At 43.1% G+C, this 21,521-nt stretch overlaps 2 protein-coding genes across 3 annotated transcripts in view; one reads left to right on the forward strand and one right to left on the reverse strand.

Annotated features, from left to right (window-relative positions):
* sema3c (sema domain, immunoglobulin domain (Ig), short basic domain, secreted, (semaphorin) 3C) overlaps window positions 1-13,573 on the forward strand; it is a 39,118-nt gene extending 25,545 nt beyond the window's left edge. For both annotated transcript variants that reach the window (XM_069164766.1, XM_069164765.1), the window contains 12 exons: window positions 852-971; window positions 1,110-1,252; window positions 1,341-1,455; window positions 1,938-2,007; window positions 3,654-3,798; window positions 4,791-5,013; window positions 6,751-6,839; window positions 7,736-7,777; window positions 8,019-8,176; window positions 9,090-9,157; window positions 10,272-10,402; window positions 11,750-13,573. In XM_069164766.1, the coding sequence (XP_069020867.1) occupies window positions 852-971; window positions 1,110-1,252; window positions 1,341-1,455; window positions 1,938-2,007; window positions 3,654-3,798; window positions 4,791-5,013; window positions 6,751-6,839; window positions 7,736-7,777; window positions 8,019-8,176; window positions 9,090-9,157; window positions 10,272-10,402; window positions 11,750-12,175 (1,730 nt within the window). In that variant the 3' untranslated portion in view covers window positions 12,176-13,573. The remainder of the gene's footprint in view (window positions 1-851; window positions 972-1,109; window positions 1,253-1,340; window positions 1,456-1,937; window positions 2,008-3,653; window positions 3,799-4,790; window positions 5,014-6,750; window positions 6,840-7,735; window positions 7,778-8,018; window positions 8,177-9,089; window positions 9,158-10,271; window positions 10,403-11,749) is intronic.
* Window positions 13,574-14,314: 741 nt separating this feature from the next.
* Window positions 14,315-19,760, reverse strand: cd36 (CD36 molecule (CD36 blood group)). Its single transcript, XM_069164767.1, has 12 exons — window positions 19,552-19,760; window positions 18,999-19,159; window positions 18,695-18,839; window positions 16,711-16,866; window positions 16,535-16,626; window positions 16,217-16,266; window positions 16,038-16,107; window positions 15,598-15,785; window positions 15,391-15,509; window positions 15,222-15,295; window positions 15,039-15,093; window positions 14,315-14,916 (listed from the first exon to the last, which is right to left on the reverse strand). Exons 1-12 carry the CDS (start codon window positions 19,672-19,674, stop codon window positions 14,743-14,745), a joined length of 1,407 nt encoding a protein of 468 aa, XP_069020868.1. The 5' UTR covers window positions 19,675-19,760; the 3' UTR covers window positions 14,315-14,742.
* Window positions 19,761-21,521: the final 1,761 nt, after the last annotated feature.

Here is a 21,521-nt window from a genome sequence, read left to right on the forward strand (position 1 = left end):
TATCTCCTTCGAGCCTCTCCCTCTCTCCAACTCTCTTCCTTTTGATCTCCGATTGGTCGAGGCGTGTTGGGTTGCTGTTGACACGGCTAAAGGCGACACATTGCACCATCAGCTCTGCTTTCTGACACCTGAGCATCGCTTGTGTCAGCAGCAGCGGCTTTGCCAGCCAGCGGGCTTCGTCAGAGATCCCCTGGAAGGGAGCCCAGAGAGGAGGGTGGAATAACCTGAAGGGAAGGAAGGGAGGTAGTCTGCCAAATACAGTCGAGGTCAAAGGCAACGCCGTGGAAGCAGTGATGCAGCACTGCGAGCCTCCGAGGACAATCAAGAGTGTCTGTGCTCAATAAAATCTGCACTACGTCTTCCGTCCTCGTGTTCTGGACCCCGCGTGGCCGTCTGAGTGCTGTCAACACCCACTCCTTAGCAAGCCGGCCTGGATGTGGGCCACATACCCTCAGTCCTCCCACCGACTTGCCCCTGCATCCTTCAAAACACATGGTCTGGAACTGATAGATGGTGAAGTGAGACAGAGTAAAGGAAGGATATAAAAGCACGAGGCGCCTGTGGAGAGCTCAAGGCTGCTTATTAGCAGCGTGACACGTACAGACTGGAAATCTGTTTTGACTTCTGTAACGGTCATTTTCAATCACATTAACGTGCTTTATCAGTCATGGAATAAAATTGTGCTGGTTTTTTTTTTCTTTTTTATCCATTCATTTGTGCTGTATCTATTTTCTTGGTATTTTCATTGACTGATATCTATCTTTTTAGGCTTTATAAAAAGAGTATTGTTGGTGTGTGTGTGTGTGTGTGTGTGTGTGTGTGTGTGTGTGTGTCTGTCTTTCCGCTCCCAGATCAGGAGCTGTTCTCAGGGATGTACATTGACTTCATGGGGACAGATGCTGCCATCTTCAGGAGCCTGACCAAGAGGAATGCAGTGCGGACGGATCAGCACAACTCTAAGTGGCTCAGTGGTGAGCACACATATGTAGAATATATATTTATATCTAAATATAAATTCATTTACGGAAAGAAGTTGTTTCTTTATCTTTTATCTAGAGTTGTGGACCGTTAAAAAGCCGCCATTTGTTCCCCTTCTCTGCTTCTTTCAGAGCCAATTTTCATCGACGCCCAACTGATCCCAGACGGAACCGACCCCAACGACGCCAAACTGTATTTCTTCTTCCGCGAGAGGCTGACAGACAACAGTGGAAACACTAAAAATATCCACACCATGGTGGCCAGAGTGTGTCCGGTGAGTGTGCCCTCCGTCTGCGCCCAAATTAATCACTACCGTGTGTTTTGTGGTTTCGAGTTGCTATGCGAAGCTTTGTCGTCTGCAGAATGACATCGGAGGGCAGCGCAGCCTGGTGAACAAATGGACCACGTTCCTCAAAGCCAGGATGGTGTGTTCGGTTCTGGAGGAGGACGGCACCGAAACACACTTTGATGAACTCGGTGAGTAGAACAGAAGAGGACGTGTACACTTTACATACCTTATCCAACTTGTTGCATCACTTCCAAGCTCCATATTTTTAATGGACCATGAAACAAGTTTAAACCAATTTTGTGGTTTAAAAAAAAATATTACCATTTTTTGAAACCTTGCTATTATTGTCCCTATGATTGCTTTTTCCACCAACAATCCTTGAAACTTCCAATGTTTGGTCTGGATCGGGACTGTAGCTTTTCGTCGAGTGTCATAATTCTTCTGTTGCTTTTGGTTCCTTCGTATTCATTCATTGTGCGCAATGTTTTAGACCTGCTTTTCTATTCAGGTCATCAGACTCCCATCTTTCAATGTGAACATTTACTAATTCATGCATCCATCACTCTTTGGCCCTCTCACCTGCCGTATGAAGAGATATGGGGTTTGGGGAATTTGTTGAAGGTATTAAATATGCCTTTGTCTCTGTGTGCACGTGTGTTTTCCCCTACAGAAAGTGTGTTTTTGCTGGAAACCGATCAGCCCAAGGGCCTGTTGGTGTTCGGAGTCTTCACGTCCACAAGGTGAGACGGACGAGGCCAACATTCCTGCAGGCCTCGGCGGTTATGTTAATCACTGACTGGATATCAGCAGGAGGGGTCGTGCTTGTCAAAGGGCCTGCTACATAGAGAAATCATGTGTCGTGTTGCAGAACAGCTCGTTCACATGTTGAACTATCGATTCCAGCGTGGTGGTGGCTTCACCATATGCCCTTCGTTCTGATGTCCTTCCCTTAAGCTCTCTAGCCACGTTGCGCCATTTTGCTGACTGAGTGCAAAGACACATTTATAGTACACGTTGATACAGAATACTCTGTGACATGGGATCTGTTGTTGGAGGTCTTCCTCAAGCATGAAATAAGAGTACTCAGCAGGACTTTTAAGTGCAGAGAGATTTATTATTGCATTTTTCAAATAGATGGAGTCCAGCCCAGTTTCTGCACCTACATAAACACTTACGGAGACAAATTTGGGTTAAATATTTGTCAGTTTGAATGTAAATTAAAAAGGTAAATTTGAAACCAAAAGATGACATATTTATCTTTAAACACTAAAATAAATAAACCTATAAATGGAAGTGTAGGGAAAAATGTGCAATTTTAATGTAATTTTTTATTCTATTCTGGATCTTTTTGTTCAACTTTTTTTCTTTTTTTTTTTCATTTCATGAACAAATATTATAAAACCAGTTGCTAACTGTGTACTATTTTTTTATGTTTAATATTTCAGGCTGCTTACACAGTACTGTATTACTTCAAAAGACCTGCGGTACTAAAATTAATATTTTCGACCCAATTTGAGAAAACTGGTACAAGTGAAAGTTGAAGTACAAAGTTAAAGTGAAATTTTCCCAAGACTGAATGAAGTCTAATGAGGACAGTATGTCATAAGTTTTTTTTGTGTGTGTGAGGAAAAGCAGATACAAACTCTTCTGTCCTCTTGAGTGAATCCCAGAGCATTAAAATATGATGACATCATAGAATCTGTACAGTCAGAATATGAAAAACCAAATTTAAATATACAGTAATTATTTGCAAATGAAGGAAAGAAGAGTTGACCACATATTGTAGAAACCTCTGTAGAAACCCACACTAAACAAATTAATGAAACTGCTCTCATTCAGCAGAAAGTCCGAGTCAACCGGGTCGCTGAGGTTTTAAAGGAACAGCCACTTGATCCGTCTCTTCTGATCTTTAATTGAGTTTGTCCATTTAACCCTGAGCGACACTGCAACAGGCCCTCGGCTCACTTGTTACCTCGGGATCATAGAGAGTCGGCAGTAGTGTATCCGGGCTCAAAGAACACAGCCAAACCAAACAGAGAGGTCCTCGAGGTCTCTGAGCTCAATGTTATTCCTATTTTCACACTGTATTTCTTTCTTCGTCCCCCACAATGTGCTTCTGTTCCTCACTTCTTAACAAAGCCTCTTTTATGTGTTAAGCAGTGTGGTTTTAAATGACTCAGCCAAACCACATCAGATCATGGCGAAGGAAATAGGTGGCCCGTCCTCAATGGAGTGTGATAGAGGTTCCACCCAGAATTTAACTCGCACATCCTCAGAAATTGTGATCTTAAGAAAGCAGAATGTTTTTGCTGGGTGGGTCTCTCGAGTTGCGAGGAAAGTTTCCCACTGTGGTGTTTCATATAATATATGCATCTCCTTCTCTCAGCTCCGTCTTTAAAGGCTCGGCAGTGTGTTCGTACAACATGGCGGACATCCTCACCGTCTTCAACGGGCCCTTCGCTCACAGAGACGGACCCAACTTTCAGTGGGTGGCGTTCCAGGGCCGCATCCCCTATCCAAGGCCCGGAACTGTGAGTTCATCTCTCGGCCATTCAGTCAATGTTTTTTAGGTTAATTCAATGCTTGATTTAAAAAAAAAAAAAAAAAAATACATCAAATATTAATGTTAAACTTACCCACTTACACATTTCAAAGACAAAAGGCAGTGGGGGGAGAAGGGAAATCTTATTACCAGCAGCTTTCTTAAAAAAATTAATAAATTACATCAATGTATAAACAGAGCATGACGGTACAAAGAAAATTGAAAATCTCCTCAAGAATTCCAGTTACGCTCTGAAATAATCTGTTTTTAATTCAGCAATTAACACTAATTTAACACTGAATAAACATTTTGAAGTGCCTCAAGCGGTGTTCTCAAAACTGCAATGTTCTTTGTTTATGTCAATACAAGAAGTCTTGTGCTCTATTATTATTATACTTCAAAATTATCATCAGATTCTCTTCTCTCACAGCTAACAATGACTGAGGTCAAGTGGTGGCAGGGAGGAAAATTTGGGGCGATTTCCTACCAGAAAGGAATTAATTATATATGTACACATGATTAATTCAGATTTTTGGACAGAATATATTCAAAAATTTTAAGACGGCAAATAACTAAAAAAAAATAACTAAAATACCATTTAGACATTCAAATCTTAAACCGTAAATCTCAAATAATTGTTAAATAAAAACATTTTTGTCATCTGCAAATAAAATAAACTGCAGTATTGTTAACCCTATGAACTGATGTATAAGATAAATGAATACACTTCCCCCAATACTTATCCCTGTGTTTAATCTGAGTATATTTGGATTCATTATCAACAAAATATTGGTTTGTATTGTGTAAATAAGTAACGAAACCATCTAAAAGCTATATGCACTGTGTTTTGTCAGTGATAAGGTTCTCAATACAATTTAATTTTTTTTTCATATTGTGAACTAAATGAGAGATTAAAACCTGTGTGAATACATGAATAAGATTTTTTTTTTACGCATGCCTTCCCTCCCTCTGTTTCTCCAGTGTCCCGGCGGAGCCTTTACACCTGACATTCAGACAACAAAAGAGTTCCCAGACGACGTGGTGACCTTCGTACGCAACCATCCGGTCATGTTCAACCCCATCTACCCGGTGGGGAGGAGACCCCTGGTGGTTCGGACCAACGCTGACTACAAATACACATCCGTGGCTGTGGACCAGGTCACGGCTGCCGACGGCAACTACCAGGTGCTCTTCCTCGGCACAGGTATGGAGGTGAACAGGTTCTGCAGGCTCTCAGAAAGCAGATTCATACAGGTGTATTTATGGCTTTCAGGTTTATGACGCAACATCACTGCTAACCGGCTTTATCTATTAAAAACATACCAGAGAGGATGATGTGATTTTCACTATATCATTTTGTCTTTCTTCCAGTGAAAAGATTCACATTAGATGTAAATCTTTCCAGGTTTTGAGCCTTTATTGCATCTTAATTTCTACATGATTCGCAAAGATAACTGGTTAGGTCAAAAAATTTCAAAAACCTGCACCAGAAAGTCAAAATATTTCACCTGCAAAACATGCCTAATGCTATTCTGTGATGTATGTACTATTTATATATTATTAGAGAGAATTTTTGTCAGTGGGGTCAAAAAATGAATTTGACTCTTCGTGGGTTTGATTTGTCGAAGAGTCTAAAGTCAGATAGATCACACATCAGAGTTACAATATATTGATCTTATCCATTCCTCCAAATACAATAATAACTGAGCAACACGTGAAATGAACTAACACAACCTGATTTTTTCAATTCTTGAGGGAAAAATACCAAATGAATACCAGATATATGATGAATGTATACTGTGTATTTTGCCATTAGGTCTGCATTGTGGCATAAATATACAAAAATATAACCAGTCTTGTTTCTAGGCAGGTAAACAACATGCAAACTAATGTGCAGGGACATGCAACAACAACAAAAACGTCAGAGGTGGTTCATAAGTTAATTATTGCTTAGCAGGGTTAGGTTGCAACAGCTGGTTATCAGATGAAAAACAGATAACCGAGGCGACAGCGCACCATCGCTGTTGCAGCTAAACTGAAAACATGACAGATTGCAGCATGAATTATGTCTTAAATAGGTCATTAACAAAGAACAGGTCCTTTAAAAATGAGCTTTGGCCTTTAATTTTCAGTAATCAGGCGAAAGAAGCTGCAAACAAATTAATAATTAAAAGTATTGCCACAGTCATTATCTTATCATGTTTCCACAGACTGATTGTGAGATTAAATGTGGGCAAAAACATTTCCCTTTGCACGTGCAAAGTGTATACATCCTGTGCAACATCCTACTTACCTGTCGATTTCTATGCTTATAGTACTGTAGTTAAATGATAAAATAGGTTTTTTTTTGCGTCTACGTGTGCACGTTGGCGTTCATCAGACCTCTCTGGGACTCTCTCTCTCTCTCTCTCACAGCTGCTTGTGTTTATCAAGCAGAGTCTCCGTTCTGTTTCTCCTGTCTGAATGCTTGAAGAGAAGCCAGTGCCGTCTCACCATATCTGGTCCTGAGCTGGTGTTTTGTCTCAGGGGGACGAGGGAGACGCTCTTATCGGGCATTTCCAGGTGCTCCAACTCCCACGACAAAAAAAACCAGTCCATATTGGAAGATGGTGCGGCTGCGATTGGCCCTCCTTTGTGGTCCTTGACCTCCCCTGTGAGCGGCTTAAGAGCTTCCATTCCCATTCCTGCCGCGGCTGTTTTTGTCGCTGTGGAAACTGGCCATGGCTATCGTGTCTAATTCAAAAGAAAACATGGGCAAAGGAAAACAGACTTGGAGTTTATTTTCCTCCACCATCAGTTGTGTCCCAGTCTCACTGACTGCTCTGCAGTTCTGGGCGTTCGCTGTTCAGAGTGCGTGTAGCCGTTTCTGTTTCACACGGTTGTTAAATGCATGTGTGCTTACAACTCCTGACATGTCGGATTTCTGCCCCCCCCCCCCCAGACAAAGGTACAATACAGAAGGTGATTGTGCTGCCGAGCAATCACTCCCTGCATGAAGATCTGATCCTGGAGGAGCTGGAAGTGTTTAAGGTCTGTTTTTTTTTTTCTGTTTTTTTTCTTTTTGACTTGAACCATTTCTCTTTTCCTAAAATCAAAGGCAGGGAAGAGGAGGAGGAGGAGGGTGCGCTTGGCCACGACACAAAGGCCAGAGGCAGACAGACAAAAGGCAGGGTGGCATTCAAGGAGATGGATGTTCTGCCCCGTAGTGCAGCGTGGAGTCTGGATGTTGCCCCGAGTGAACCTTCACACATGTTGTTTTATCTTATCTCCGATCACTGAAAGTGTGATCAACCTGTGATCAGACGTTAAGACCGTGACCGCTCTGATCCACTTAAAACTCCACCTGGACCGAAGCCGTCCTGCCCCCAGATTTATTTATCAAAGGATGGAACATATTTCATCTAGAAAGGTTAAAGAAATCTGGCGAAACTTATCCGAGTCTGATTCTCTCTTCTCTGTAATAAAAACATTGTTTGGTTTTTTTGAGGAATAGATCAACATTTTGGGACACCCTGTTGCCAAGAGATAGAAGACGATACATGTACCACTGATAATGTCTGTACAGAAAATGTGATGCCACCAGTTAGCCTAGCTTACAGAACGTCCTGTAAAACCACAACGTGACATTTTTACACTTCGGTTTTGTGTGTATGAAACAAAATTCGAACTGATGTGATCATCGCTGAGCTTTAGTGTGCCGTTAGCTAAGCCAGCTTTATAGGCCTGTTTCTTGTTTTTATTCTCAGTTAAAGTTGCTGCTGTAGCCAAAAGAATGACCATAAAGACACGACAGTGGCATCAGTTTTCTCGTATACTTCTCACCAGAACACGAACTTGCACATTTCCCCAAATGTCCCAAACTATTCCTTTACTATATTGTTAGAAATAACTCATTAATCTCTGATCTCGTCTGTGCTATTTTCCAGAACCAAGCTCCTGTTACAAACTTAAGAATTTCCCCTAAAAAAGTAAGTACCCTGAAAATGCTCCCCTCACATGCAAAGTGCAGCTTTATTGTTTTAATACGTTGTTCATTGTCTGTGGCCGCTCTGTAATGCATGAAACAGAACTCACCCGTGCGCCATAAGCCTCCCAAAGGCGAGGAAATAATAAGCCATAATTGTTCCGGCACTGCGTCTCATTTTCCTGTCAGCCGGCCACTTATTAAGACAAACAGGGCGTCTGACATTTGAACTGTTTACTTTGCAGCAACAGCTCTACGTCAGCTCCGAGTTCGGGGTCTCGCAGGTCTCCCTGCACCGCTGTCACGCGTACGGCTCGGCTTGCGCTGACTGTTGCCTCGCCAGAGACCCCTACTGCGCGTGGGACGGCCTGAGCTGCTCCCGCTTCTATCCCAGCGGCAAAAGGTACACAAAGGTTTCCAGTCTTTGTGATCACGGCTCCAGTTTTGTGCCAACGCTCGGTGTCTTTAGATTTAGTGGTCCACCGAGGACTGCTCTCTCAGCAGTGCAGGGAGCTCTTAAGCCCCCCCAAAAAAGAAATGTTTGTGTGTTAATAAGTGCTGACAGGTGTTGATTAGTTTAGTCCATTCATGAAGGCAGCCATTCAAAACTTTCACAAGTGTTAGATAAACATTAGCATAGTGCAGGTTTTTGAATACTACGCAGTATTTCTGTCCACTTCTGTTCAGCTTTTTCCTCAACTCGCAAAGAGAATATAGTGAAGTTTGGACTTCCAATAGACGACCGGTGTCGTATTTTAATCAGTCGCAAAGCAAAGACATCAGTCAGAGGAGCCGAATGTGGGAAACAGCTGATACAATATGTTGAAGAAGAATAGAACGAAGAGTTCACGGCTGGTGAGGGTTAAAAGATCACAGGACTGGAGTCCTTCAGTACACACTTAAGTGGGAGCCACGTCACAATTAGATTGGGCTTTTTGTTGTTGCCCTCTCTGTGTCTAGACATAACGCAGACCAGGAGGTATGAGCGACACCTCGCCTCCAAACTCATACCTCCTCATGTCTCCTGACATTCCAGTCAGGTCAAGTTGAGTTTGGTCGCAGAACAAAAAGCCTTGTCTCTTGTTTCTCTGCAGAAAATGTGTCTGAAATGTGTCGAGCTGTTTACATGCTCTTTTCCTCGAGCTGTTATATACGAGCGCGCTCCACCGAGTGGAATAACATGGTCAGATTTTCCTCCTGTTGTTTTGGCAGCGACCGCTCCTTCCACACTTTTAGTGTGACAGGATGAAGGCTGTTATGATTGTGTCTTTTCGTCTGTATTTAGTGCATTTACGGTACATTCTGTTTTATTTCAGGAGGAGCAGGAGGCAGGATATTATGCACGGAAATCCACTCACTCAGTGCAGGGGATTCAATTTAAAAGGTAATTAAAGCTTCTTGGATAAAAACTAATTGAGACTAACAATGGGTCAAATGACTAAAAGAGCTAAAGAGGGAGTGAATATTGGAGTAAGATTCTTCAGGTGGCCGAAGACTCAACTCTTACTAAATATTGTTTTGAGACTGGTATCAAATCAGAATGTGTAATACAGCCACCGGTCCACAAGAGGGCAGCGTGTCAGTGTCACCGTTTTACTTCGCCAAGACGTTAAAAACAACGTGGTTAGGTTCGGGGAGGGAAACAAAACGGTTACATTTAGGAAAACAAAATCAGGTGGTTTGGGTTTCTTTAAAGAAATTAACATTGATTTGTTACGAACTTGAATCACGGTGTCCCGGGTGAAACTCCGGAGTTGGATCCGTCCACCCATCCCCAACCCGCCGCTCGAGACTTTAGCACTTTTGTACTTCGTCAGATTACCTCGCATCGCATGACTTCTGTCACGTGACCTGTGATATAAGATATACAGTTGTAAAGGAGCACTACTCGTGTCATTTTGCTTACAGCTTTATTAATTATACAACAGACAAATTTGCCAGTCATATTATGTCCACGTTCGATGGCTGTAAATTAATTACAACTATCACAGGGTTACACGGAGACTAAAGCTGTTTCTGTGTGTGTTCTTTGTTGTGAGTCCAGGTACTCCTCACCAAAACGTACCCGGTCGAACTGGCAGGCCGCAGTCTAACGAGCGCAGTGCATTCGCTCCCCAGAGTGTTTCCATTTCCGTGAACAGTTTACATCTCTAAATTAACACGAGCTCTGGGGAACCAACCATATGGTCATTACCACTAATTAGTCGCATCCCTGTCATACGTCCAGCCGAGCGGCGAACCGTTTAGATGCAACAAAATCTGACATGAGAGGAACGAGGAGCTGTCGCGAAGCGTCGAAGGCTTTGTTGTTGGGAGAAGCTGGAGTCTGGGTGGGGCTCGGTCGTGCTGCAGTCTGAGCTTTGTGTCAACATCAACAGATTGGAGCCCATCTGTGGGCTTCTTGTCTGTCACCCAGTGACGTCTGATGCGTCCCCCTTGACTCTTGTGCGTGTGCATGTGTGCGTGTGTTTGTGTGTTGGTGTGTTTGTGTACACTAGCCTACAGGAACGCAGTGGAGATGACGCAGTACGGCGTGAAAAACAACACCACCTTCCTGGAGTGCATTCCCAAGTCTCCTCAGGCGTCTATTCGCTGGCTGATTCAGAGGGACAACGACAGGAGGAAAGAGGTCAGTTTGACAGTTAAAGAGGTCGAAGGGCGACGTCGCTGCCCGCTTTAGCTGTTACATATACGACGATCTAATGGGGAGCCGGGGACACGACGGAAATCCCTCAAGATGCAAGTGATTGAATGTCCTTTCTCGGATCCATAGGGGTGTTCGGTGAAACATTACATCAAACGCGTCGTAGAGATGCGATGAGCTCACATCAGGACTCGTATCGCCCGAGGAGTGACAAAGGGAACGCTTAATGGCAGGGGAGCATCGTAATGAGCAGTGATACGGATCAAACGTGATGTGGACCTCGACTAATGACTAGATTGTCAGCGGGGTGGGGGTGAGGGGGGGACACAAATATTTGACAACCTTTAAACGGTGGGAGCACTTTGAAAAGGCAAGGAAAGATTAAATAAAGCATGATAAAGACACATCTTTTACGGATTTAGCTCTCACCTCCGTGGAGAGGCGTTCGGAGGGGTTCGGACCTTTAAAGCGCCGTTTCCTCATGAAAATAGAAGTAGGCCTTGAAATAAATCCCTTTAGTCTCATGGTGTGTAATCACTGGAGCGTTCTCCAGAGTCAGGCCTGGCTGCTTTTTGAGTAGAAAAAAGAGTAAACAGTTTCAATTTAAATTCATGAAGATGAAGGCTTGTTTTTGTTTTTTTTAACTTTATCCCACATGTGAATGTGCACCGGCTGCATTGAGCTTACGAGACACCGAAAAGTCAAATCCAGAATACGGCGCACACATTTTCAAATTATACTTCATAAAGACCAGAAGTGAAACATTTCAACTGTGTAAGCATTCACGTTTTACTGCCTGAACTACAGCTGACGCTTCACTCCGAACTTTCCACTTAACACTTCAACTCTTATCCGTTATTTAAAGTCACACCTCGGCTTATTTCAGCACTTTCGCTTTAACTGCCATTTCATTTTTTTTCTGTAGCAAGCAGATGTCAAATTTCTGTATTTAGCCTTTCATGGTTGAGCATATGTAACTTTATCCTACAAGAAAAACCTGAGTAAACAGTCAAGCTTTTAGAAAAGTACACTTTTGGTCATTTCTCATAAAAAATTGACCATCTTAAGTCACTGTAGGATGTACGATTATTCTTTCTAATGTATCATGCAACATACGGTCTGATTCAAAGCCGTATATTTAACAAATTAAAAGAAAAAAGGATGAAGCGTCACTATACTGGAGGGACGGACGCCGTTCTTCAAAATCATGTTCCCTCATTTAGGTGTTTTGATGTTGGTGGTGGGAGGAAATGGCATAATGCATGATATTTATCAAATCATTGAATAATTCCCTCAATCTGCATTCAGTATCGTACATTTGGATTTGTGCAGGTCAAGCTGAGTGAGCGCGTCCTGTCCACCGAGCACGGCCTCCTCATCCGCACCGTCCAGCTGTCCGACCAGGGCCTCTACTACTGCCTGACCACCGAGAACGGCTTCAAACGCACCGTCGCCAAAATCCGCCTGCGAGTGCTGAGCGAAGCCATGGTGAACGTGCTGACGGACAAGCAGCAGTCGCCGTGGGCCTGGGCCAGCTCTCTGCACCCGAAGGCCCTGTTGTCAGCCTTCAGCCCTGCGGAGAGCCTGGCTGTGCAACAGTACTGCAAAGAGAGGAAGGAGCTCCAGCACCTCCAGCAGAGGCAGCAGCGGCAGCATCCGCCGCCGCCCGGACCCCTCAGGGGGGACCTGGCCAAACTGAAGCCCCTGCTGGACCGCAGGAAGAGCCGCAATCGACGCAATCACCTCCCAGAGGACTGACGGGGGAGGACGGGGGGAGGGGGAGGGGGAGGGGAGGCTGGCAGCTGCACAAAATGACACGCACACTTTTCCTCTGATCCTACAAAGCAAACATCATTTTCCCCCCGAGTCTCATCTGAGCTGCAGAGCTGCTCTGCGGACGCACGGTAAAACGAGGAGGTGGGTGCGGGAACGTCGTCGCTCGGCTCTTTTTCTTTTTTTTTCCCTTGCATGAGGTACTGTGACCAGGTGGCTGTGACATACACACTCTCACACACTCAACCGCGAGCCGTCACGGTCGCGACACAAACTGACTGGACTGCCACTCATTTTCTGCGGAAGCAGCCGGAAAGCTGCTCACTGTGGATTTGTTCCTTCTTTTAAAGAAAAAAAAAAAAAAAAGAAAAAGAAAAGGTGGAGGGTCATTTAAAATCCAGATATTACACAGAGGTGATTGAAATGGGACAAAATGGAGATAGATGCATGTTTGACAGTGAGTGTCCTCGCTCTCTACGCTGAGTACTACACTAGTAGTTTATTAGATTCTACTCACATTTGAATGTTTACTTTTGAACTAACCAAAATGTCTCTATTACAGGGCTTCGTGGGTACATGTAGGGTAATAAAAAAAAAAAAGTTGTCATACTGTCTGCGGCCACATGAGGCGCTGACGGTAAGTGGTCCCGAACTCTACGTCCGCTGCCAACGTCAACCCAAATACAAAACACTAAAACTGAGTTGAATATGAAATTCCACGCGAGTGTTTGCGGACATTTTTACACGACATCTCCTATTTATTCCTATTACTCGAGTGTACCGTAAGAGAATGTGGCTCACTGTAATCCAGCTGCATATTAACTGTATAACACTTCCCCTCGTTTCCAGCACAGAAGCATGTTTATAAAATCTCATCGGTAACGTAGAAGTCTCTTAATCCATGCCCAGATTAGATTTTAGCAACCAAACTAGCAGATACGCACATTTTTAGTCCGTGACGTCATCATAGATGCTGAAACATGACGGTATCCTTCTTTGGATCCACATCTGCAACGCTCGGCAATGTAAACATGCTTTTTAACTCAGAAGTAGTAACCGTCGGTGAGGTAGTCTGTGAGTATGTGAATAGACTTTTTTTTTTTTTTCCCCGAAGCGTAGTTAATGGAGATAGAGATGATTTGTTGCTTGTGTACAGAGTATTTTTGTTTCATTCTTTTAATTTAATTTTTGTGAAGGTTTTGTGAAAATGTGTTTCCATTGTGTACATAGTGTCGACGTATTTCACCACCTACGACTGTATCTGCAAATTGCAGAGACATACAGGGCAGTATTATTTTTCATTTTGAGAAAAAGACTTTCCAGCGTGTACCTTCCCCTCGTACGGATCTCTGCTCCACGTTTAATAAAACTGTGTGAACAGCGTCATGTCAACTTCATACTTCAAACATACTGTATTTCTATTTATTGATGTCCTGATAGACTGAATAAATTTGTTCAGATGAATCTCAATTTTGCAGAAAGATCATAAGAGTTTATGAATTAATTAGCAAGTTGTATTTGCACAATGCCTGAAAATGTGGACTTTTCCTTTCAATCTCCCCTAGTGGACCGACACCCGCATTACACCCTTCGGCTCGGCTGTGATGTTATGTCGAAGCTAACCGGATTCAAGTTTTCAAACAAGAACTTGCACCCTAAATTTCTGCTATTTACCAGCACCTGCGAGAAGGTAGCGAATAGCACCTCTTCAGAAAAAAAAGAAAAGTATCCCGAGACTGAATCTTAATGAAACTAACCCCGAACGTGTGCGAGATGTAAAATTCAGAAGAATCAAAGACACTCGGAGGAAGCTGCTCAGGGTCATTTAAAACCCATAAAACCAGAGAGTGGCCTCTTGCTGAGCAGACATTCTGCTTTCTCACCAAACAAACCCAAGCACCGTTCATGACCGCTGTATAATCATCCCCCCAGCTCAGTTTCATTACTCTTTTTGATTTATGGGCCACTCACGGTAAACAGGGAAGTGTGCAAAATGCAGAGATTTGTTTCACCGTGTGAGCTGTGTGTTTGGTCGAAGGGGGGATGTAGACCGGTTCCGATAGCCTCGCGTTCAGTAAGAACAATCCAGTACTATCAGAATAGCGAGGACATACAATGAAAAAGTCACCTTTTCAGCTTTTATTCATTTTGAACAGACTAGTTCAGCAACGGATATGGACATTTTGCGCAATATTAGATTCACGTACATTTCTTTCATAGGACGTCTAACAAAACCAGTTCTCTCTTCCCGGAGAGCCAAAGGATTACCTGACAGTTAAGAGGAGTTTCCACTTGCTCTCCCTCCAGAAATCCCTGATTAAGTTCATGTTACAGTGATTGCAATTAAAATAATAGTTGGCAAAGAAATCCAGCTCTTGAGCTTTTACAAAATCACAGTTTTCCCTCCCTGGTGTCAAAGGACGCATGACTTTATAAATAACACTGAAATTACAAAAAAAGTGCAAGTCTATATCAAAAGGTTTCGATGTCCAGCAGCAGCTTGAATGCATTGTGCTCTTATGTACATCAGACGCTTTGACTTCGCGATTCATTCACACGGTCTTGCTTTGGTTTCTCATCCTCAACACGCAGTAGGAGATGACGCAGAGGCCGAAGATGGCCGAACCGAAGCCGAGCAGGCTCATCTGGATGACCTCCAACATCTTGATACTGGAGACGAGCTCCGACTTCAGCGTGTCCGCCGTTTCGTTGTCAAGCATTGCCGTCTGGTTACACAGAGGAGACGGAGAATGACAGTGACTCATTTACAAGCATCCTGACCTAACCGACTGAGTACACCTCATGACTTCGGGGCTGCTTCTTCTTTTTTTTTCCTTTTAAATCTTACCTCATTCATCCAAAGGAGAGGGAATATGGTGTAATCTTTGACTTTCTTGAGCACCCTGCAGGGAAAGAGTTCATTACAAATCCAGTGCATGACTTTTTTTTTTTTTTTCTTTGACTTTTAGAATTTACACGTTTTCTGTAGATACCGCTTTCCTGTACTGTTCGTACAACTTGCACAACTTACGTGATGACGTCTGACGGCCCGTACATCATATTCACTTGAATTCTCTTGGCAAAATTCAGTGTGAACCCGGTGATCTGGTGGAGGAAAGTACAACAAAAAGTCAAGTTTTAGCGTGTGCTTAACTGCTGTCGCCAGGGAAAAGTAAAAAAAAAATAAGAATCAGTCATACAGGTTCCACATCCATGAAGGTCTTGTGGTGCTCCTCGCTGGGGGAGAGGCCGACCACGGCCTTCAGCAGGGACGGACTGCCGTGGAGGAAGTGGGGCAGAGAGATGTAGATGGGTTTCCCTGTTCAGAGGGCGATTACACAATTGCAATTCAAAACGGCACAGCAGCTGTGAAGAATGCAAAACACCAGCACAAATGCAAAACTGACCGTCCTGACAGGAGCTGATGTCCAGCACTCCGGCCAAGGTGCAGTTCTTGGTGGTTAGTGCATTCTTGCAGAAACAGTGATTGTCCGGGTTGTTCAAAGGGGACGCCAGGGTGGATTGGAGGAGGGAGAAGCGGTACACGTCGATCCCTTTCAGATCCACGGTCCCCTCGTAGCTGGCTGACACGGACCTGAAGACCAAAACAGCCCAGAGGTTAGTTCACTTCTATGTTCCTGGTAATCTTCGGCTTCTTTGTCGTGCAACTTCATTGGGACACAACTCGACTGGAGAGCTCTGACCTCTAGTGGTCACCGAGAAGGGGGGGGGAGTCAAAAGGTTGCAGCTCTCAAAATAAAGATGTAACACTTGCTGACCCAGTTCACGAATCACAGTCAGACTAGATCAGATGAAACTGCTGATTGTGAATGAAATCCTTTATTACCTGCAGATGTCTGATGAGAAGAAATAGAGAGGCTTCTTCTTGTCCACGAAGGGAGGGAAGGAGGAAGCATCTGAGAGAGAGATTAGGAGCATTAGGAGTTGTGGAGATGTGACACAAGTGGGGTTTAGATTTTTAGTCTTTTGGCTTTTTCATAGTACACATTGCCATATGTGCCGCACCTGTCCCGTTGATCATGTCACAATAACTGTCATTCCAAAAAGTTAAGTTCCTGCGGAATGAAATCAAATTTGTCAGTCAAGCTTTCAGAATTTGATTTAACAGGCAAAAATATTTGATACGAGGAGAAACAGGATTTTCATTTGTCATTTTGTGTACAAACTGATTACCCTGATTTGATTAAACAGCCTGAAATACCACAAACTAAAAAAAATAATAATAATGTTCTCGCTTGTCAAAATCTGTACACCCTGATTAAAAGATAGAGGTTTCAAATCCAGACTCGGTAGCTCCTTCACTTTATTCATTATTGGACTCACCTCTGTCCTCTCCACCTGTCAATTAGTCCCACTTTTGAGATGTCCGTCTTTCCACTGAAGACATTGTAGAAGCCATCGTAAGTACCATTGTACTATTGAAAAGATATTTCAGTTAGTACATTGATGTCATACGTGTCCCTGGGTAGATGCTCTATGTTTATTATGTGGTTACTTACAGGTGAAAAGAGGCCCATAGTTGTTTTCAACATGGGGTCTTTGTAACCCCACAGCAGTTCCTTGACTGTACGGTGCTGGAACAACGAGGAGTTGCTTGATTTTATCATACCCTGTACAACCGGATGAAGCGGTTTTGCAATCAATGAATAAGCTCCCTGCAAAAAAAAAAAAAAAAATCATATACCTTTCTTACATTTGGCAAATGTAGTCATCAGTAAAGGTGTCAGTTATGAAAGGCATAAAGATGCACATGGAAAATAAGAAAAAATGCTGTGCACACAAATGCAGCGCTTGCCTCAGAAGATAAGCCAGAAAATCATCTTTTATGACTGTGATACTCCATAATTATACAAGCACATTATGAAAGGCATAAAGATGCACATGGAAAATAAGAAAAAATGCTGTGCACACAAATGCAGTGCTTGCCTCAGAAGATAAGCCAGAAAACCATCTTTTATGACTGTGATACTCCATAATTATACAAGCACATTGGTATTGCTTACTCTCATCATTTGAGTGTTATAAAAGTCGGGAGAGAAATTATATTAACTGTGCTCATAAAAAAAGAAAAGAAAGGTTGCCATCGTTAAATGTTGACCTCCCAGTTGTTGATCATTTCCAGACTGCCACATAGCAGGAGTTGTTTTTTTTTGTCAATGTTAATGTCACCATACAGCTTGATACCCAACATAAATTAATATTTGAAGAAGGAGCATATGAGGTCCTCAGGGTCCTAAGTTCCCCAGTTCAGTTCCCAGGAGGCTCCTTTTCAGAGTACTTGCTCAGATTTATACTTCTTTTACTTGCGATCAGACAGTTCCTAATCTAAATCATCATTTTTTAAATTTTACAATTTTACTTGACTCAGTTCCTAATTGAGTTGAGACGGCAAATCAAGGAAAATTCCAAAGTTTTTCAACTTGAGACTTTAAATGATTAAACGACCTTGAACTAACATCATGAACTAACTTGCCAGCTACCAAATAGCTTCATAAAAAAAACCTGCTGAAAGGAGCGGTGTGTCGCATTAATGGCAGAAATGGAATATTACATTCGTAATTATGTTTAATGACCTGAAACTAAAAATAATTGTTTTTGTTATTTTAGAAAGAGCCCTTCATATCTACACAGAGAGCGGGCTCCCTTCCACCGAGCTCGCCATGTTTCTACAGTGGCCCAGAGGGGACAAACCAAACGCTGGCTCCAGGTTTCCTCACACTTCTCCTTCAACTTTGTCAAGGTCAACACAGAGGTTATCCCGCCACGTTAGCATTTGTAGCTAAAAGAAAGCCGCCTGCAGGGAAACCTGACACCTAACCAAGCCAGCTACTTGAAAATATGCGTGAAAACGTCGGACATCGAAGCTCTGTAACTGCGTACAAGTTCCAGGGCATCTTTCTGGCTAACCGAGCTCGCTGCCTGTTCATCTGAGAAAGGTATTCAAATAAAACGATTTGTACGAGTACAGACGCTCAGGTTCTGACACCGAGTGACCGCAACGCTTAATTTGTTGTAACCAAATTTTCAGGTTATTTCGAGTCGGCGAAGAAAATAACTGTGGCGGTCTGGACTCTCAGTGGTGTCGCAAAGTAAATAAAGTGTCAATCAACCGAATAAGAACGAGAAAAAAACACCACATTTCTGCAGCGGCCTGCATCACAGGATTCTTTTTCACTAATCTTTGCTTTTTTTCTTCTTTTTTTTTTAATAGTTTTTAGCCTTTAAAAGTGTTCAAACGATCGACCCGGGAGGATAAAATCACTCTAAAACAAAATGTCACAGAAGGTCATCAGCTGAAATGGTTGGATGTCGCCGTTAAATGACAAAAGCAAGCCGGGGGAAACCAGCGCAGCTTGTTTTGGCACTGAACATTTAACATTTAACATTAAACACATTGCTTATACAGAGGAAATAGTAAATGCAAATACGAGCTGAGTCAACTCAGAAATCACAGCACATTTGGCACTGATCACTGACACTTACAGCCACTGCCAGGTTGAGAGATGTAAGTTTGTCTTCCTCTGGTCCCACCGACATGGACGGCTGGAAGATGGCACCGTAAGGCACCAGGAAGGAGACCGTTTCATTTGGGTTGAATGTGACGTTCATCTTGGGGAGATATCTTGTCCTGAAGTGGGAGAGGGTCGTACTCGGGTGTGAAATTTTAACAGAGGAGAGGAGTCGTATGTTACACCGTATGACAGCAGATACAAGTGATAACGGGCTCGTTTATAAAGTGGAAAATAGTGTCCAAACGATTTAACGGAGATAAATGAATCCGTCTTACAGGTATGTGTAAGGTCCTTTTTCCACCACGACTGGAGTTGCGCCAGATTGCAACACCTCCTGTGAGTTTTTCAAGTCAAAGAACCAGAACTGCCTGTACACCTGTGCCCCTGCAGACACCCAGTTTCCATACGCTGTCGTTCCAGGCTCAATGACGGATTCCTGAAACCCCGCAGACACACAGAAGGGCTATTTTTAACATGCCTCAAGACTGTCAGCAGGCCAGCAGCTCCACTGATATATGAAGAAAAAAAAAAAAAAAAGAGGTGGATCCTCTGTTATTACAACAAAAAAAAGAAGCTCTCAATCGTTAAATTCTTCTCCACAGTGTCTGACAAGAATCGCAGATCTTTTAATGGATGAAAGCAAGGCACACTTGGCACTTTGCACAGCTTCTTGTTTACCATTTCAAGCAGCTTTCCAAAAAAACATACGCCTCTTCCCTCTCGTTTCTCCTGATTCACCTTGATCTCTGCATATGCGCTCATGACACATATTAACGCGCTCTGTCACTCCCTTATCCTCCAACCCAGGGTGAAACTGAGACACCATACCTTCTTCACTGTCCCCTCAATGATGCTGCTCCCCAGCGGGATGAGGATGCCTCCGAGGATGGCCAAAACCGCCCCGGACACGGCTCCGGCTATCAAACAGCACCTTCTGTTGCAGCGTCCCATGGTTGGTGTGCGTTTCCCTCCTTTCAAGCCGTGCGTCTGTCTCGTCTGCCGGGCTGCCTGCTCTCCTTCTGGCTCTGTGTGTTTTGTGGCGTGTGCTCGTACATGCAGCTCGTCTGTGTTTGTGGCTCAGCAGCAGCGGCAGCGGCGGCAGCAGGCAGGCTGTATCATCAGAGGAGCTGATGGAGCTGCAGAGGCCAGGTAAAGGTACACACAAACTCTGGCAGGTGCCCAGGCACCCTCTTATAACTGACGTTATATAATGAGGAGCGGGGTTGAAGGTTCTGCAGAGAGGTATCAGTAAACTTTCCCTGACTAGGTGATAACAGGCTGAGGAGATTGGTTGAAAGAAAAGGGTGGAGACATGTATAAAGTCAGATTGTTGTGAAATTTTGTTTTGTTTAATTTGATTTTTCTAGTGCCTCTCAGCAGTGCAATGAAGCCTTAACGTCTTGAATCCTGCGACGAATAGATTTATGAGGCTGTGGGATATGAGTTTCAGATATCCAATCAGGTGGTTGTTAGGAACCTTTATAGACACTGTCCCTGTTCTGCTCCTTATTTACTCTCATCATCTCATGTCTCCTTGACAACTTCTGCTCATTCAATAACACACAAGCTTAGAAAGACAAGAGAAGGGGCACACAAATGATGACATGTATTCTCATTGTGAAGGCAGAGTTAGAAAGCCTTATCTGTGTTTGTGCTTATATAAGTTCATGGATCAGACTGAAGTGAATTTCTGTTTATCTCTCAGAGACAAAGATATGCTTATCGTGACTCTTCATATTGATAAAGGATTTATTTTAACTTGATCAGCAGCAATACTTTGGACTGTGCTGACAGGTCATCATTGTAAATGAGAATTGGTTCTCAATTGATTTTACCTGGTTAAATAAAGGTCAAAAAAAAAATTAATAAATAAATAAATAAAACAGTTATCATGTGCATGTCTGTGCATGTGTCGCATATCATTTCCAGATTATTTTGGGTGAACCTATTCCTCATTATGGGTCAAACTCCAAAACACAGAATCCTACACTTCCCATAATGGCTAAAAGTGGTGGACTGTCCCTTTAACACGGCCACTTTTTATTTATTTATTTATTTATTTATTTTTAAATCTATACATCACTGTATGGTGCTGTGCTGCAGGGTTGAACTGTCACTGTTTCCAGGTTAAGCTCTGTGAAGTTACATGTTGTTGCCACAGGGGGGCAGCACCACCATTCCCTCGTCACCTGCTATGTACGGATGGCCCGCTTTATACAGCATCCCTTTAATTTTGTGTGCCAAATAGCGGTCTCTGTCTGTTTAAACAAACATGCTTGTCAAACACTACGAATCTCACCTGACAGACTTCTCTGTTTATCTTGCAGGTGTAACTTCAGGATTTCAGTTTGTGTGGGTACACACAAGGCCTGCCGCCTTTCTCTTTCCCCCGCCAGCTGTTGTGTTAATATCTGATTTAAAACTCGTCATCAGAAATGAATCTGTTCTTTCCTAAACATAGCTTGTGCCTCTTCATTTTTTTTATTTTACAATTATCTGAAAGTAACGAAAGTCAAACCTTGTGAGCAGCCTCAGATCAGGGAACAGTCCAGATGGTTGGACTGCATTTCCTAAAAAGTTGCACCTTTCTAAGGGCTGTGCTGACATATCATGCAGTGTTTTTGCCTCTTTTTTTTTTAAGCGTAGACGATGCACCTTTTGTGTGGAACAAAACAGCAAGCAACATTTGAAAAAAGTGTAATAAATATATCCTCAAACTATTTACATCGCCCAGAGGTCAGCTTTTTCATGACCTTCTCCCATGAATTAAAAGAGACCCGCAGCTTCTTTTACAACAA

Source organism: Embiotoca jacksoni, unplaced genomic scaffold (assembly GCF_022577435.1).
Source record: "Embiotoca jacksoni isolate LCO1_2020_lvr unplaced genomic scaffold, fEmbJac1.0.p SCAF_32, whole genome shotgun sequence".
NCBI classification, from domain to species: Eukaryota; Metazoa; Chordata; class Actinopteri; family Embiotocidae; genus Embiotoca; species Embiotoca jacksoni.